Genomic DNA, 19069 nt, shown 5'->3' with positions numbered 1-19069 from the left:
CAAGTACATGTTGATGTATGATGTAAATTGTAACTATTTTGATTTCGACAGATTTCTTTTGTTAAATTTAGTTGAATCCCTTTTATGCTGGTTTTAATATTAATTGCACGCTACACTTTATTTTACCTGGGGACCCCAGGCTATTATGTTCATGAAAATAATAGAGATTCGGCGGAATGACACTGACAGACTGAGCGCCGCCCAGTGGCAGTAACACTTTATTGTAATTGTATTCATGGATGTAATTGCAACAATGGAATTTTTGGTCGTTATGCTCCCACATTATTAATCTGATATAAATCCACTTTTACATACGAGTACGACAACTTGAACTAGCGCCTCATCGTTATAATAAGGCTGACGCTAAAGAAAATATAACACAGAGCCCACTATATTTAAATAGGGCGATTAAATTATTCTCTGTAGATAAACAAGGAATCTGAAATATCTATAGAGCTATATATAGACTTTATTAGTGTACTATTAATAGCACGGCCTAATTTCATTAGAAATAAGTACTAAAAGACCAATCCGAAACTATAGGCCAGATTTTACGCGGCTGTGAAAAAGTACTAGCAAACAATTAATACAAACTGACTCCTGGCATTGTAAAAAATCAAAATACATTTCACATCATTGATAAATCAAAACAAAATTGTTGCAATTATACGAATATACGACTTATTAAAAACATTGTCACACAAAAAACCGGCTTCTTTAAAGAAGATATGAGCGTATTATTATCATTAAGTATATTCATACTATCTGACACGTGTCTTACACTGTGAGGGTGGACCAGAATCATGTTAACGTAACGATTACTTGCAAGGTAGATAATCTGGCAAAATTATAAGAGAAGCAGTTGTTTGGACGACGTACAGGTCATTATGGCCCACCCTAATGTATAAGTCAGATAAACTGAGTGTGAGAAATCTGTATTAACAGTTCTATAATTGAATGTGTATGCAAATAACTTAGTGATGTATTGAAAATAACATCATCACCATCAGTCGGTCTTTTGATTCATTCACAACTTCAACAAAACAAACGTGTATCAACAAGCTCTCTTAAAATGATTTGAAAGGAACTTTGAGTGTTAGAGAAGATTGTCAATGTCCTTCGATACTCTGTTTTATCGAGTGGATCTGTTGGGAATCTGAACATGCGATAACTGAGTCGAGCTTTAGTCGCTTAGCTTCCTGAAATGCAGGAGTTATTGAAACACAAGGAAATATTTTTATTAACATATATAAGGGCATTTGTTTTCAACTTGGATAAACGCCAGGTTAGCATTAATTAAAACAACAGCTGCAGACAGTATTACCTGTAATGAGTCGTTATCTAAGTCCTTGTCATCGTCGAAGTGGTTTGGTTCCTCATCTTCTTCCGCTACATTGCGGGGTGACACTGGCTCTGATCGCGGTGAAGTTCCTGTAAAGTGCAGTTCAGAGATCGGAATTTAGTTGTAATAATTGTCGTGCAATGGTTGATCAAGTTCCTCTGGAATTTAGGCCAATCACAAATAATATTCGTTCGGAGATTTAGCCTTGTCCACTATTTGCCTACCACACTATATAACATATATCTAATGTTTTTATACCTGATTCTTGATCAGGACTTCTTATTTGCTGGCGAACACGTGACCTCTTCTCTTCTTCTGATTGGTCCACTTGATCAGAGGTCTTTCTCTCTTCTCTTCGGCTTGGAGACTGCGGTTCTAACAGTAACTCCGACAAACTTGACCTGGAGAATTAAAAGGTTAATAAATGTTTTATTGGATCTAGGATCGTCATATTCTAGTACGCAATTGGAAAGACTAAGCAAGTACTTAGTGCATATATGGTTTTTGAATAAATTACTGCCTTATAGAATTAAGATAAAGTCGATGCACAAAAAAATGCAATTTTTTTTCTTAGCAAATGGAAACAAAGAGCAAAATATTCGCTCACTGCTGCTGCTGTACTCTATCAAGATCCAGAACATTCTGAGGAGAACTGATCTGGTCCCCCACCTCCTGCACTCCGGGAGACTCCAATGAGGCCATTGGTGCGTCTCTCGGTGCTGTCATGGTAACCTCACGTGATGTTATGTGAGGCTCACGTGACGATGTCATGGTGACGTCACGTGTTGCTAGCTCGGCTAGGTCGTCCATGCCGCGTGTTAGATCTAAGTTTTGGAAGTAGAGGTCAGGTCGGTGGAGATCACTGGGCGTTTCAAACATCATCTGAGGAAGGATAAACATAATTTATAAATAGCAGAATAGTGTTAGTAATCAGTACATGCTGCAGCTGTAAATAGTGAATACTGCTTCTACTCTTTACAACTAAAATTTATATAAATCTCCATAAATCTTACTTAGTAACGGTTACTTAGTAACGGTTACTTAGTAACGGTTACTTAGTAACGGTTACTTAGTAACGGTTACTTAGTAACGGTTACTTAGTAACGGTTACTTAGTAACCGTACCTTTCTATAGCTAGGTTGGGAAGGGTAAGTGTGTCTCATATTAGATCCTCTAGTGTCCGGGAGAAAGGGAGGTTGGAGCTGATTCAACAAGTTCATCCCCAGGTAAGGAGGATGTGTCATCAACAGATGGGGCTGAACCTGAATTAATAATTAAATGAGGTTTTTATATCCTGCTCATATGATTAACCAAAAATACAAGGAAGGTGGTTGACCATGTCAGCGCGGCTGGCTGTGATTGATATGAGCAAATGATAAAAGTGAACAGTGCAATGAAAATATTTCAAAATATTTCAACGTAACAATAAATTACATTTCACCATCGCACCCCAAAATGTCTGACGTATCACACAGAAGAAAGTGAACAACTGAGAAACTAAAACAGAAAAACCCAAGCCTTAGTGTAATGACCCACCAAGTTGATCTGGTGTCTGTTGTCGGAGGGATGTTGCTGCTGCATGATATACTGATCTGGTTCTGTCTTCATCACCATCTCCTTCGCCTCTTCCTCATCTCCGGACCCACAGCTGCTTCCTTCGTTCTCTGTGTCCTTCTCTCCTCCACTGCGAATATAGCTAAAGATAATTCCTTGTGTTTGAAATACTTTGTGTTTGAAATACTTTGTGTTTGAAATACTCTGTGTTTGAAATACTTTGTGTTTGAAATACTTTGTGTTTGAAATACTTTTGGGAAACATTTTTAACGAACTTTGACTTGGACGGACCGTAAACGAACAGACTTCATTTAAATGGACAATCAAATGAACGCTATGGCCTCCAGCATTCAAATAAAGTCCCGTTAAGGTACAGTTACGTACCGTTTTGATTTAGTCTCAGCGGCTCTGTCTCTTTGTCTCCGATTCTTAAACCAATTCGAGACCTGTGTTAGGGTCAGACCTGTAGACTCTGCTAGTTGTCGCTTATCGTGGGGGCTCGGGTACTTGTTCTGTGCGTACCAGTCCCTGAGGGAGACAGGTTGAAAATTCAGAAAAGTAAAATTTAAGAGCATTTCACTAGTTTCACTAGCCTTTTTATTGCCGCATCAGATAAGGAAGCCTTCCCCCCCCCCCGGCCCCCTCAGCCCCCCAGCCTGAGTATAAACACATACCTAAGTCTGTTGCGGCTCTTCTCCTTGAAGCAGTAGGAAGTCTCCTCCCCATCCCAGATAGTAGCAGGTAAAGGATATTTCCTCCTTATCCTGTACTTATCTACAGCCCCCAGGGGTCTCCCTCGCGCTTTCTCCGCTGAAACGTTCGTTAGTTGAAAAAGATAATTTTTTAGAAAAGACAAAAAGGAAGGAACTGTGTTCCGGAAAGTCGTAACTTAGAAAGAACGACTGGCCCTTACTCCAACCTTAACTTGCCCTATTTTTCTTACTAGTCAAACCCAATCAATTTTAAGAACTTTTTTATCACTGGTCGAAAGTGTTCCATTTTGCCGACTCTGGTACCCTATGATGCTTATTGCTCACAGCGGTGAGGTATAAAGCGTACAATAACGGGAAAAGACCATCTCACCACGATTCATATACTTAAAGTTAAAGTTAGTCTTTTCTCAGATTTGAAACGTTGAAAAATGTACTTTGCTACTCAACATCAACTTTGGGTTCGTCAACCTTTTTTCATGTACAATTTTAGAGCAGAATAGTTTTTTCAGTGGGCTAAACACCAATAAATCATCACATATCATTTGAGGAGAAGGGCGTGCGATTCCTTCAGACTATGATGAGGTGGACTACCAGACACGTGACGGTCACGTGCCTGGTGATGCCACTGAAACAAAACACATCTTCTGATAGTTTATACCTTCAATGTAGTGAGATTTGAGCCAGATTTGTTGCAGCTTCGCGTGAGAGTTTGGTGAGTAATTCCGACTCTGAAACGAGGAAATGGTTAGATTAGTTTATCTTAGATAAGTTTATGCTTTATACCAGAATTAAGTCTAGAAGTGGGTTATAGAATCATGATTCTACCTACTGAAATGAGATAGCTTCCAATAAGCACTACCCCCGAGCACCAGCAGGTAGGAATGTAATAATGATAATTCATGAATGAAGTCTGCTAAGCAAGGCTTATAACGTGACCGTATAAAATATCTTTTACTCTCTCAACTACATTTTAATCGAATTAAAATCTAGACTTTGTCTTATCATTCTATGAAACAATGTACAAGTGTTCGCAGTGAATTGAAAGTGGAATGAACTGAGATAAAATGAAATGAAACAGAGTAATTACACCCATCTACCCAACATACTTTAAAAATATAAACAAGCTTTACAAACCCTAATGTTATAATAACCACCTGATAACACACAGATAACACACCTTTTTATAAGTACAGGTGAAACTAAAACCGCAAATACCAGCTGCCCGACATTTCACTCTTCAGCAGCTTGCCAGCCAGCTGGTATACTTTATACTGATAACGAACACACAGCTCGCAGTATATTGTACTGGGGAGGGGTCTTTGTGGTAGAAAAACTTTAAAATTGGTGAAAATTGATTACCAATTAAATTAAATACCATAGCAGGTCACTCACAAAATTTACGTTATGCTGTTACGGTAACCAGATGAACCCTGTTAAAGCCTGCCGATAAACATGCATCTGATAAGTGATAACGATAAGTGATAACGATTTGGTTTATCCAGTATAAATTGTTGGGTTTCCTTTTAAACAAAGTTCTTATAAATGTGCAAAACCGCTCCCCCTTTAGCGTACTTGTACATTTTCTGTGAGGCAAATTGTATTTAGATTGTACTTTATTGTGCGTCTCCCTGATTGACAACTACAAGTGGTACAGGGGGGACTGATACTTATTACACTGTTGACAGACATTGAGAAGTGACACACGGTTAACACGCTGCTAACACACGGTTAACACACGAGTTAACGCACGGTTAACACAAGGTTAACACAAGGTTAACACAAGGTTAACACAAGGTTAACACACGGTTAACACACGGTTAACACACGGTTAACACACGGTTAACACAAGGTTAACACACTGGGCACTGCTAACACACGTTTAGTCATGCCCACTGGACATTGCCCAGCCATATGTTTTGTATTATGTGAGAACTTCATGATTACTCAATTCTTTCTAATGAATGAGATAAATCGGCCGCCAATTAATAAGGTTTCTAATTCATCCGGACACTGGTGGAGAGGTAAATCATATTTTCTCTGGCACGTGACAGCGATTAACCAATCAGCTATGAGCATTGACAATCAACACCCAGAATCATTGCTCGGTGTCAAATAATATAGTTCATCAGCTCCCCACCAGTATTCAGATTCCATATCTTAAGGTCACACTTTCGTTGGAGTAACCACTAAATTAACGAGTGAAAACAAACGTTTTTTATCGTTACTTCAATACCAGATAACGGGTGGACATATTTTCACACCTCGACGTTTCGTCACCAGGGACGAAAGAAAATCGCGATTATTTTGCCCAAAAATCGCGATACCGCGACAAGCCAAACAGACGACACATAAAATGTGTCGCAAAGAATGGGAAAATCGCGATCCCGCACATGCCGCGATTTCCTTTTGTCCCTGTTCGTCACACCACGTTCAACCCAAACCCAAAACCTTTGCCCGAATTACATATTATAAAGTCGTGAATGAAATGCCCATCCCCTCTCCCAATCCTTCCTCTCCCTTCTCAAGATGCCCCCCCCCCTTCTCTCCCCCTCCCCCTCCTCAAGATGCCCCCTCTCTATCTCTCCCCTTTCTCAAGATGCCCCCCTCTATCCCTCCTCTTTCTCAACATGCCCCCTTCTCCCCCCTCCCCCTTCTCAAGATGCCCCCCCCCTCTCTCAATCTCTCCCTCTTCTCAAGATGCCCCCTCCCCCTCCCCCTTCTCAAGATGCCCCCCCCCCCCCTCTCTCAATCTCTCCCTCTTCTCAAGATGCCCCCTCCCCCTCCCCCTTCTCAAGATGCCCCCTCCCCCTTCTCAAGATGCCCCCCCCCCCTCTCTCTCCCTCACCCCATCAATCCCTCTTCCCCAGGTTACTCACAGATAATATCCTGTAAACTTCAGCGTAGTTTCCCTCGTTAAAGCACACCTCCGCCCTTGCCTTCAGAACACTCTCGTTGTTCATCAGACTATTATCATGACAGGGCAGGGTCCAAAGGAAGGCTGCTAGCCGCTTTATGTTGCCGCTTTGCTGCAGTGCCTCGCATACACACGCCACCTGTCAGAAGTACATTTTAATTATAATTATACGTATTTAACGTACTTTATTACGTATTTTGATGTGAAATATACGTTAACTAAGGCGTGTTTTTTTCACTGATTCACACATTTTTAAATTCTTAAAGTAATCAAATGAGATAATTCTTGATTTCGGCATAATCAGTACAAATCAACACCATGCATGGTATTTTTACGATTTGGCATTGAATGGCCTGTAGAGTGAAGAACTTAATCTTTAGGTTGTCCATCCAGAAATTAATTTCAACTTAAAAGTGTCAAACACTGAGAAAATACTATTAAAGGACCAGTTAACTGAAAAATTTGTAGTCTCCAATTTGGCTAAGATTTAAATCAGCTGTGACAAACTGGTAAAGAATCGTATCGCCGAAAGAACCAACTCTCTATCGTACGTGTAACGCGTGTTATTGCAATAATAAGCTGTGGCCTCGTGACGTCATAAAGTCCCTCAGTGCGCGCTTGCATAGCGTAATTTACATTACAAATGTTTATCATCGTCAATAAAACACATGTAACTCACTCAAATTTTAGAATTATGACTATTACCCTAGTTCTCCAAAATCCTTATAGTTTTGGCTATAATTCTAACTAAAGGAATAGCTGATTGGATGTACAGTGCTCACGTCATGATTTTAAACAGTGATATAGGTTCTTGAACAGTGGCGGGTGAATGTACGGTTAGAAAGTTTCTGCTATTACAACTTATGTCATATGTGATAATTTTGGATTGCTTTCATTGCTTAATTACACAAGCAGCTAGGGAGACTGTACCGATTATTTTTGTCCATGAAACTCTAACGAATTTAGAAAGGATCTAGATAAGTAGGAGTTTGTTCAATTCCGAGAGCAATTATATTTATAGCATATAGCGAAATTTAAAACTTTAATCCGCATGTGTCAGCCAGTACAGGAGACAAGAAGTCTGGCTACTTTACGGCCGTTCCTCTGGGACCATTAGTAGAAGTAGCTTCTATCAGAACAGTGCCGTGGGAACAGAATTCCCGCCAAAATACCCGGTCTCGGGTCTACCAAACAGTGATACTGTTCGGAGTGTACGGTGTGCAGTGTGTTTTGAATTAGACTTACGGCTTACCTAGTTGTTATCCTAATTGCATTATCATCGGTACATAACATAAATAAACTACTGGTAAGTTTAAATACCAAGTGCAAACGTGTTCAGTCAATCGACCCACTGAACAATTATAGAATTTCCAAGACCCTATTATTCTCTGGCCATATATTACGGCACGATCGATTGTTAGATGGCTAAACGACCAACGTTATAATCTATACAATTCTAAAACTATGAGCTAGCACTTTAATCTAAAAATACACTTTTAATATTACTCCTGATTTTTACATTTCACGTAAAACATTGTCGCCACAGGTTGATCATGGACACTAACAGCTTAATTTGAGATAAATGACTTATGAGTTTCTCTAAAGTTAACTCTTAAGTTGTGTACTCCAGTCATTTATGGACATTTATGGAAATGAACCTGCAAATGTTCAAATACTCACGAAACTTTGCACAGACCTTCCTGAAGGTATGAATAAACGATTTTCGTTTGGAGACATTTTTTTGACCGTGGAAAAAACCCAGGAGGGCCACGCCCATATTGACCCAATAACGTAACCGACCCCTTGCTTCTGAAGGTCGTAGAGGCTTCAAAATAGGCTTAAACGAAGCCGCATTTGCATGTTTATATAGGAGTTATTGAGCAACACATGGCCTAAAATCCTTACTTTTCGAGAAATTCGCCAAAAACCATTTTGGGCGTGGTGCTAAGCCCATTTTCGATAGGATCGTGATAGAGTCTTTAGACAGGGTGCAAAAGAACCGCAATTAGCATATTAATATATGACTTACGAACAAACATATGCCTTAAAGTGCTTACTTTTTCAGTTATAGGCGAAAAACTGATTTTCGGTTCCAGAAATCATACAAAACTATGGGTATCTGGTAACTTGGGCTATGAAGGCCCTAGGGGTTTTTGAATGTGTGCAAATTGTGCAGAATGGCCATGTTTATATACAACTTATGAAGCAACATGTACCCTAAATTACTTACTTTTCGAGTTATTTGGGGGAAAAGATTGTATTATGTCCATTTTCTACCTGTAAAATACATTCTCACGAGCTCTTCTGCGCGCGGGAGGGACTTTATGACGTCATCGCCAAAATAATACAAACGCTATTTACACGCGTTAGAGAGCAGTTAGAGATTTAGGAATTTCGACTCGTTGCTTAGTTTGCTATTTGTCACAATCTGTCAAAATATGAGGATAACTTTTTTTTCAGTTAACTGGTCCTTTAATATTTCCCTTACAATCCACCCCACCGTATAGATCTACCAGAAGTGCGCATTTTCTCTACCAGAAGTGCGCATTTTCTCTACCAGAAGTGCGCATTTTCTCTACCAGAAGTGCGCATTTTATCTACCAGAAGTGCGCATTTTATCTACCAGAAGTGCCCATTTTCTCTGAACTATCCTCCGCCTGTTATAGTACTACAATATTTGTCAGTTTGTCACAGGAACCGTTTAATGTACACGTAGTACTGTGTATGTGCGGAGTTGTCGACACTTGCTATAACTTCTGTACAATGTTCTCAGTGATATTAGTCTGGTATACACACCTGCAATGTGTCTTACATCCCGTACAGCGATGGAGCAATGTGAGACTAGACGTGTTTCACAGGAAGCATACCTATTGATTTAACCTATTTATAGGTTACACTAATTCTGAAACCTATTTTCAGGTTTCTGATAGTTTATTTTGAACCTGATTGCTTACATCATGTACAGTAATGGAGCAACGTGATACAAGTCGTGTCAGGGTTTCGCAGAATAATAGGTTTTACAGGGCATATCTAGAAGATGTGTAGTAGTTGTACAGCAATACGAAGGTAATGGGACTACTATTATAATCTAGAGGTTGTTGGAAATGGAATCCTATCTTTAGATTTATAACTGGAAACCTGTCTGTAGGTTTTACTAAAAACTTAGTATGTTTAGGTTTATATGCTGATTTATTTTGAACTTTTTCAACGGTTAAAATGAGCGTTTAAACTTGATCAACTGACAATGATTCAGCGAGTGTCTACTCATCAAAGGGATGAGGAAATCACATCATCAATATTTGATCAATAGAAATTGACGAGTACACAATCTCAGCACGATAATTAGAATCACACGACAGATATTGATTGCAAAAGTGTACGTTGTAACCCGAGATGGCAGATCAGTGATTGAATGTTGGGGAACACGTCCTGTAAATCACCGTTTTACGGTGATCCCTTGTAAATCACCGTTATACTGTGGTGGTGAGCCACTAAAATTATCACCGTGTGATAATTCCGTATCAAACAACAATATCACCGGGCAAATCACTGGTGTTATATCACCAGGGTAACAAGATTCGCCGTTAATAATTAGGATTTCATTTCAATCACCAGGATCACCTACAAATCACCAAGATCACTTTAAAATCGTCTACAAATTACAAGGATCACCTACAAATCACCAGGATCGTCTACAAATTACAAGGATCACCTACAAATCACCAAGATCACTTTAAAATCGTCTACAAATTACAAGGATCACCTACAAATCACCAAGATCACTTTAAAATCGTCTACAAATTACAAGGATCACCTACAAATCACCAGGATCGTCTACAAATTACAAGGATCACCTAGTAAAAATCACCAGGATCACCTACAAATCACCAGGATCACCTAGTACAAATCACCAGGATCTCCTAGTAGTAGTATAACAAATCATTAGGATCACCTAGTACAAATCACCAGGATCATCACCGTACCTGTCCCGCGGTAAACTTGAGATGCTCGCCCACATACGGCGTATCATAGATCTGCTGTCCCCCACCACCCCGCTGATCCACCGGCGACGAAGACGAATGGTGGTGATCAGACCAATGCTGGTCTGGCTCTGGTGTCGGTGATCTCAGGGGGTCGTCGGCGGCGGCGGATGTCGTCGTCGGTGGCGGCGGTATGGCGTGTTGGTAACTGTGGTAACGCGATCTAGTGTGAATAGGGGATCTTGACATTCAGCTGCTACGGGCCGCTCTCTGCTGTGTCACTTGATATAGTAGTAGTAATACGATAGGTGCTCAAACACTATGCTTATGTTACGCAGTATAGCTGACACCCAATACACTGAGATTTAGGGTTTACTATTTCAGCGCCAGGAAGAGCGAAAGCTACTACGGTTACAACAAGTACACGGCTGGGTGTATCAAATAACTGCTCTCCAGCTCTCAGCGAAGGTCTTGTCATCGCCGAGCGCCTCTTCCACGAGGGTTTCCCGCCTCCTCCACGGACCTCTCTCCAGCCCGGCAGAAGCCGCGTCATGTGTGTATCACGTGGTGTCCATGGTAACTCACGTGCACCGAAGACTGGGTTAGCACGGCTTATACAGAGTCACGGGGTGCGGGTTTTGGTAATGATTCAATTAGTAGAACTGATAAGAGCGATGAGTAGATGGGGGTAAGACCCGGAGCCCGGGGTCCCCTGCATTTCTCACTCTCAATCCACGGCCAGACCTCTCATCCTATCTTCTCATCAACCTTTCTTTCTCTCTCGTCAACCTCCCACGACTATTTTCGTTAACACACCGTCTCGTCGCTGTGTGTCGTGTTAAAGTCCTTGGCCCAGGGCCCAGGCTGATGTGGCTATTGTGGTGTTATTTACTCCGCAAAACATAAATTTACACGATAACACTTTGGGTCACGTGACTGCGAGGATAATTCTCTGTGTAATTTGCAGGGCTCCCTGGGAGAGTGAGAGAGGGAGGCAGAGAAGGGGCTGTATAATTCTCAGGGGCTCATTTAATTATCTTTCCTGTTTTTTATCACTGGTTGAAGTTTTTTGTTATCTGTTAGCTCTGTTTTCAACAGTTGAAATAGAAGTGTCGGAGAATAAGCAGTCGCAGCACAAAGTCACCCTTATAACTGGATAATTCAGATTCACAGTAATCGATCGTTTATTATTATTATTTAGCATTACCACGCACAAGAGACTTATTGCCAATTAACACCAATTAACACACATTCCTTCACATTCTTCAGCTAACTAACGCTCGATCTTCAGCGGACCCGTCAGAGACAGCAGTCCCTGAGTAATCACCTTCAGCCCTAGAGTCACCTCTCACCCTCTCTTCAGCTCTCTCTATCTTTCTCCGGCTCATAAATTCAATTTGGTGACTACTTGGAGTTTCTACTGAGGTGTATTGATCACTGATCTCAAAGCTCGACTTCAGGATGAAATCATGTGCTTTAACTGATTAGCTTGAGAATGTAACATTGAGGAAGGTTACATTTTTGACCCTCACAAGAGACAACAGGGGAAATGTTATGACTTTAAACAGTCTGAGCCAGAAAGAGAGAGGAGTTGGAGACAGTTTGAGTTAGGGGATGGAGGGAAGGGAGGTAACGCAGGGAGGGACAGCAAAATAGGGATAATATGGGCCATTTTGTATCAGCCACCGTACGTTATCCATATGGCGCCTCATACGGCCTCTAGGCGGCCCCTATACGACCTTTATATCAATATGGTGATAGTATAGTGAACGTATGTTGGCCTTATGTTGACCGTATTTTGGCCGTATGTTGACCGTATGTTGGCCGTATGGTAGCCGTATGGTGGCCGTATGGTGGCCGTATGGTGGCCGTATGGTAGGCGTATGGTAGGCGTATGGTGGCCATATGTTGGCCGTATGATGGCCGTATAGTGGCCGTATGATGGCCGTATAGTGGCCGTATCATGGCCGTATCATGGCCGTATGGTGGCCGTATGATGGCCGTATGGTGGCCGCATGGTGGTTGTATAGAGGACGTAGGGGGTAATTATCATAGTAAGAGTGATCAAGATTGATAGAGGGATGGAAAATCTGGCTGAGGCACCTATTCACCTAGTAAAAACGGCGGCGTACAATAATAGCAGATAGGAAGAAAAGGGACGAAGAAAAATAATATGGGAAAACGGGTAGAAGTATATACAGTATACACAGATGGGATGATTATAACGGGTAGAAGTATATACAGTATACACAGATGGGATGATTATAACGGGTAGAAGTATATACAGTATACACAGATGGGATGATTATATGTGGGTATAGAGGACGGTAGGGTTTAAACACGAAAGGGAATGGAATAAGGAATGGATAGAGAGGAGAAAAGAAGACAAAGAGTAACGAATTAAAAATAGGTATTCTGAAAAAGTGCAGACAAAACTATCTTTAATCATCTAAAATAAATATAATCACCTGTATCTCTATCAATTTATCAATCAGTATCTTTTTCTCCTCCTCTGTCTTAGCAATATTATCTAACCCTCCGACACCCAATTTCTGCAACAGCTTCTCAGCTGAAAAGATGTTATCAACATCCGGAGGTGGATCGGAGTCCATGTCAGAGCTGATCGTTCCGGCGTTTTGAGATGGATTCTCGTTTTCAATCCCCGTGATGTTAAGGGTTTCAGTTGTGGCTGAGCTTGGACCACTGGAGGAGAGAAGGTCGGCTCCTTGTTTCAGGATTTCGGTTGAAGCGTTTATAACTGCTTCGAACTCCTGTAAAATAATTATGGTAATTTTAAATTAGAATTAGAATCTTCCTTTGATTAATCGTGATGATGTTAATATTCAGTGACAACATCTAATTTGTATACCACTCATTTTTGAATTTATCATCGGTTTTTATTATATTATTACCACGACCGTCGTTAATAATTCGAAGTAAGTTGTCTGTAAAACTATTAGATATAAAATTTTATGGAAATGAACTGTTTGTAAGAACGGTTGCAGAGGTTATTCACTATGAAAATTAACCCGTCCAATAGAATCCTTTGTTGGTTTTGTCCATAGAATCCTTTGTTGGTTTTGTCCATAGAATCCTTTGTTGGTTTTGTTATGAAAATGAACCTGTATTATAATATGGCAATTAAACTGTAACAAAACAAACCTGTTCGTAAGTACGCTTGGAGGTGATGTTCAAGGTATCCACATCTACATCAACCTCTGTTTCCTCCTGCTTGATCACCACTGTAGACGACATCACGGGAGATGTTACTGGTCCTGGTTAATAATGTTGAGTTAGATGGTTGTTCACCAGCCACCAGGTGAATGCAGTTCACCTGCACCTCCTATAAATTGTTCGTTATGAACAGTGTTTAGTTATCACCATCACCTCCTGTTGGCCGGAAAAACATATTGTGTATTTCCTTTCGTGCGTCCAAATACAACACATTAAAACTCATTACTGAGGCTTCGTGTTGAAGAGGAGATATTTGTACAGAATCAGACCAAACAAACTTACAAAGCACACATTGTTTGGTTCAACTGTGGAATGTGGATAGAACAGAAAGTTCAGCGGGAGGAGTTATCCTGTTATATAAACAATATACATAATAAACAATAAACATGATCAGGGTTCAAGTTTATACAATTTCAGACAAGGGATTAGAGACGTTATGTGATATGAAATTAACACAATTAAGTGCTGTACCATTTTATAATGGATTAGAAAATTCGTTGGCTATAACGAATAAACTGGATGACCCCAACTAGCTGGTAGTGACTGGTGGTACTAGCTGGTACTCGTACTGCAGTCTACAACTAGCTGGTACTCGTACTGCAGTCTACAACTAGCTGGTACTCGTACTGCAGTCTTTACCAACTAGCTGGTACTCGTACTGCAGTCTACAACTAGCTGGTACTCGTACTGCAGTCTTTACCAACTAGCTGGTACTCGTACTGCAGTCTACAACTAGCTGGTACTCGTACTGCAGCCTTTACCAACTAGCTGGTACTCGTACTGCAGTCTACAACAAGCTGGTACTCGTACTGCAGTCTACAACAAGCTGGTACTCGTACTGTAGTCTTTACCAACTAGCTGGTACTCGTACTGCAGTCTACAACTAGCTGGTACTCGTACTGCAGTCTACAACTAGCTGGTACTCGTACTGCAGTCTACAACTAGCTGGTACTCGTACTGCAGTCTACAACTAGCTGGTACTCGTACTGCAGTCTACAACTAGCTGGTACTCGTACTGCAGTCTACAACTAGCTGGTACTCGTACTGCAGTCTACAACTAGCTGGTACTCGTACTGCAGTCTACAACTAGCTGGTACTCGTACTGCAGTCTACAACTAGCTGGTACTCGTACTGCAGTCTACAACTAGCTGGTACTCGTACTGCAGTCTACAACTAGCTGGTACTCGTACTGCAGTCTACAACTAGCTGGTACTCGTACTGCAGTCTACAACTAGCTGGTACTCGTACTGCAGTCTACAACTAGCTGGTACTCGTACTGCAGTCTACAACTAGCTGGTACTCGTACTGCAGTCTACAACTAGCTGGTACTCGTACTGCAGTCTACAACTAGCTGGTACTCGTACTGCAGTCTACAACTAGCTGGTACTCGTACTGCAGTCTACAACTAGCTGGTACTCGTACTGCAGTCTACAACTAGCTGGTACTCGTACTGCAGTCTACAACTAGCTGGTACTCGTACTGCAGTCTACAACTAGCTGGTACTCGTACTGCAGTCTACAACTAGCTGGTACTCGTACTGCAGTCTACAACTAGCTGGTACTCGTACTGCAGTCTACAACTAGCTGGTACTCGTACTGCAGTCTACAACTAGCTGGTACTCGTACTGCAGTCTACAACTAGCTGGTACTCGTACTGCAGTCTACAGCTAGCTGGTACTCGTACTGCAGTCTACAACTAGCTGGTACTCGTACTGCAGTCTACAACTAGCTGGTACTCGTACTGCAGTCTACAACTAGCTGGTACTGGTACTGCAGTCTACAACTAGTTGGTACTGGTACTGCAGTCTACAACTAGCTGGTACTCGTACTGCAGTCTACAACTAGCTGGTACTCGTACTGTAGTCTTTACCAACTAGCTGGTACTCGTACTGCAGCATACAACTAGCTGGTACTCGTACTGCAGTCTACAACTAGCTGGTACTCGTACTGCAGTCTACAACTAGCTGGTACTCGTACTGCAGTCTTTACCAACTAGCTGGTACTCGTACTGCAGTCTACAACTAGCTGGTACTCGTACTGCAGTCTACAACTAGCTGGTACTCGTACTGCAGTCTACAACTAGCTGGTACTCGTACTGCAGTCTACAACTAGCTGGTACACGTACTGCAGCCTACAACTAGCTGGTACTCGTACTGCAGTCTACAACTAGCTGGTACTCGTACTGCAGTCTACAACTAGCTGGTACTCGTACTGCAGTCTACAACTAGCTGGTACTCGTACTGCAGTCTACAACTAGCTGGTACTCGTACTGCAGTCTTTACCAACTAGCTGGTACTCGTACTGCAGTCTACAACTAGCTGGTACTCGTACTGCAGTCTACAACTAGCTGGTACTCGTACTGCAGTCTACAACTAGCTGGTACTCGTACTGCAGTCTACAACTAGCTGGTACTCGTACTGCAGTCTTTACCAACTAGCTGGTACTCGTACTGCAGTCTTTACCAACTAGCTGGTACTCGTACTGCCACAGTCTTTACCAACTAGCTGGTACTCGTACAGTCTTTTCGGTACAGATTCCACAATAGCACAGACGCGACCCCAGGTCATTAACTAGCATGAACCCGTCTAACCCTAAAGTGGTATCAAGACTCAAGGGACTAAAATAATTATTAGCACTAAAAATTCTTGTTCCTTGGCCAATTTGTATTTTGTCATGCTGATTTGAAAGAAATTAAAACATTTGAACCAGTCAAAAAGTTTAAGTTGTATATCTTTTACGGTTTTTGCGGAAAGTCGTGTTTGGTGAATAACGGATGCCCCTTGCGGCTTTGAGATCTTGGGCCCAATCAGTATTCGAACTCGTAACCTCAGGAATAATAGGCCGGTGACTGTAGACTATAATCATAGACACTAATAGACCTGTGAGTTTACCGATTAAAAAAAGGCATTACAAATAATTATGGTGATATTCATACGAACGTGAGCTCATATACCCAGCACTGAGCACAGTGCTTCACCAAATAACCAGGTTCCCACACAGCCTGCAGCTATAAGTTTTAAGGTAATTAATCAAGTTAATGACTTACTTAATTAGTTATAATAGTTTCCGGAAAGGAGTCATGTGACCCATTAATGGTCATGGTTGCAACTTAAGTCGCTCAAAATGTGTGTTTATTATGTTGCTGTTTGCAAAAAAAACTTGTCGCACATATTCTAACTGCTAATTGTTATATTATCATTTACTAAATTATCAACTATCAAATTAAACCATCGAAAAACCATACAAAATAAAAACACCAAAACTGACACATATTTTAAAATATTTGGTGCAAATACAAAGTTATATCTAGATGCTGCAAAGTCTAAGAGAAACGCCAGAGTTTATAACCGCTAATGATTTAAACCTGATGACATTATAAACTAACGATAAGATTATTTGTTTTTTTAAGTACCTAAAAGTACGTGAATTTAGATCGTTTCGTGCGTAAAGTGCGTAAAGTGCGCACGAACCAACTATGCTTCAAAATATTCGGCGCATTTAAAGCTACATCAACATGCTGCGACTTCAAACGCCACGGTTTGTAACCGCTAATGTTTTAACGCTAATGACATTATAACTATATGCTAATGATCGGCAAGTACAGTCGTCAAAACACCATCATCTTTCATTAGTACTTTTAATTGTGTTTACAATAACCCCGTCTGTAGTCATTAGTGTCAAGTGTGACAGCGGTTGCACACATACCAATTACCTGAACTTTCTTCAGTCTGAACACAAGAAAAGTTTATTCCCGGAGGATGGGTTTTTAGGGATCACAGTCGCTGGTTGTCGTGATCTTCTGTGACAGCCATAGAACTGGCTATATAAGTAAGCTGTAAGTCACAGTAAGTAAACTGTAAGTTATATTACTTAATACCATTATTATATTATATTACTTATAGTTATATACAGTAACTTATATTACTGTAAGTAAACTGGCTATATAATGAATTTGAATTATGTCGGTCAGTTTCATTGATTGCGATGCTTATCACATTGCGTCCAAGACGCTTCTGCCTACTGTGAATTTTCGATCCGTACAACGAAATTTAACGGGAAAGTGACGTTATTCAATTAAAATTAAAAAGACATTAACGCTCTTCGACCAAAATTGTCGACAAATTTTCAGTATTAATGAGTTATTTATTTTAACGGGAGAGTTCAGATTCAACGAAATACGCCGCTTTTTTAAGAGTTTGACCGTGAATTAGGGACAAGTTGGACTATCACAATTATGCCAGAATTAGAACTATGATAACCACAAAGCAGAAAGGAGGACGGATTTTCTCCCCCTCGATTATTGAAACTAAACTTCTCGACAGTAACTTTCCATCTTTAATGTCAAAGTCATAAACGAGGGTTAGGAACTTAAGATACATAACGTCATTTCTATTTTAAAGTAGCGGGAGCCGGGAAAAAGTTAAAACATTTCGACATTTATCAATAGGTTAAATAATCATACAGACAGTACAAACATTGATAAAAGCTATATCAAACCGTAATAATCCACTATATATAAGTATAACCATATTGTGTATAATATCTAGATCTATTATATATATCTTGATGCTGAACTGGAAGTTGATGTTAATAACACGGCCGGTGTTCTAGTAAATAATGTACAGCTATATAAAATGTATAACTATATAAAAATGTATAACTATAGCCATGTAACCAGTACAGATATAAAGGTATAATCATTATCATGATGTTATTCACACCAAAACGTTAATAATTCCTGGTCTGGGCCTGGTCTAACTCTAACTCTAACAAAGCTGCTATAAAATTCCAGGTATGCGTGGTTTTAGGAGTGCAATCTTGAAGGATCCTTTGTGGAGTTCCGGTTCAGAAATAATTTATAAATAATTGTATAAATACAATTGCAAACTGGTTTAAAAGTGCAAAACCTACTTTTACGTTTAGAAAGTTCAACCGTAAAATTAACGATTCTAAAACTTTTTCGTGTCACTCATTAAATCGCGAACTATAAAAAGAGTAAAAGCTCAAATTAAGACATAGGGACGAAAAACGAACGGTTACAAAAACTGCCAAATCAGCCAAATTGTGTAGATTGCATTATACGGGGAATGGGGATAACATTATTTTCATCTTATCTCTTCTAAACTTTATAAGGAGCTAGCAATGGGCAACAACCCGAAAAAGCTGAACTAAAAACCCAAATACAAAGTAACACATTTTACCGATTACAACTCTGAAGTCACACCAGATTACAGTCTCACAGCGAAACTATACCTCAACAACATACACAGCAAAATTGTATACTGTATATTATACTAAATAACGGAATAAACTCAACGCTGCTATCCAATCTT

At 40.4% G+C, this 19069-nt stretch overlaps 1 protein-coding gene across 3 annotated transcripts; it reads right to left on the bottom strand.

Annotated features, from left to right (window-relative positions):
• Window positions 1-599: 599 nt before the first annotated feature.
• On the bottom strand, window positions 600-17571 carry LOC134823834 (uncharacterized). 3 transcript variants are annotated; one of them, XM_063835431.1, is made up of 13 exons: window positions 17449-17571; window positions 13666-13778; window positions 12972-13274; window positions 6486-6662; window positions 4268-4337; window positions 3571-3706; window positions 3281-3424; window positions 2879-3026; window positions 2467-2604; window positions 1950-2224; window positions 1601-1743; window positions 1325-1431; window positions 600-1199 (listed from the first exon to the last, which is right to left on the bottom strand). In XM_063835431.1, the coding sequence occupies exons 2-13, from the start codon at window positions 13756-13758 to the stop codon at window positions 1110-1112; spliced, it is 1824 nt and encodes a 607-aa protein (XP_063691501.1). In that variant the 5' UTR covers window positions 13759-13778; window positions 17449-17571; the 3' UTR covers window positions 600-1109. The 3 variants fall into 3 exon arrangements, with proteins under 3 accessions (XP_063691501.1, XP_063691503.1, XP_063691502.1); XM_063835433.1 differs by having other exon boundaries at window positions 13626-13778; window positions 17449-17558; XM_063835432.1 differs by lacking the exons at window positions 12972-13274; window positions 13666-13778; window positions 17449-17571 and adding an exon at window positions 10507-10967.
• Between the last annotated feature and the right edge of the window lie 1498 nt (window positions 17572-19069).

Source organism: Bolinopsis microptera, chromosome 12 (assembly GCF_026151205.1).
Source record: "Bolinopsis microptera isolate Bmic1 chromosome 12, MBARI_Bmic_1.0, whole genome shotgun sequence".
Classification (NCBI taxonomy): domain Eukaryota; kingdom Metazoa; phylum Ctenophora; class Tentaculata; order Lobata; family Bolinopsidae; genus Bolinopsis; species Bolinopsis microptera.
Note: the sequence above shows the minus strand (reverse complement) of the source record. Positions and strands in the feature narration are given on the sequence as shown.

What these genes read in the sequence shown, in the direction of transcription:
- LOC134823834 (XM_063835431.1), bottom strand. Translation starts at nt 13,758, where the DNA reads ATGTCGTCTACAGTGGTGATCAAGCAGGAGGAAACAGAGGTTGATGTA. An exon ending in CCCAACCTAGCTATAGAAAG is followed by an intron (nt 2,225 to 2,466) that starts GTACGGTTACTA and finishes ATCCTTCCTCAG; the next exon opens with ATGATGTTTGAAACGCCCAG. An exon ending in GATAGAGTACAGCAGCAGCA is followed by an intron (nt 1,744 to 1,949) that starts GTGAGCGAATAT and finishes TTAATTCTCCAG; the next exon opens with GTCAAGTTTGTCGGAGTTAC.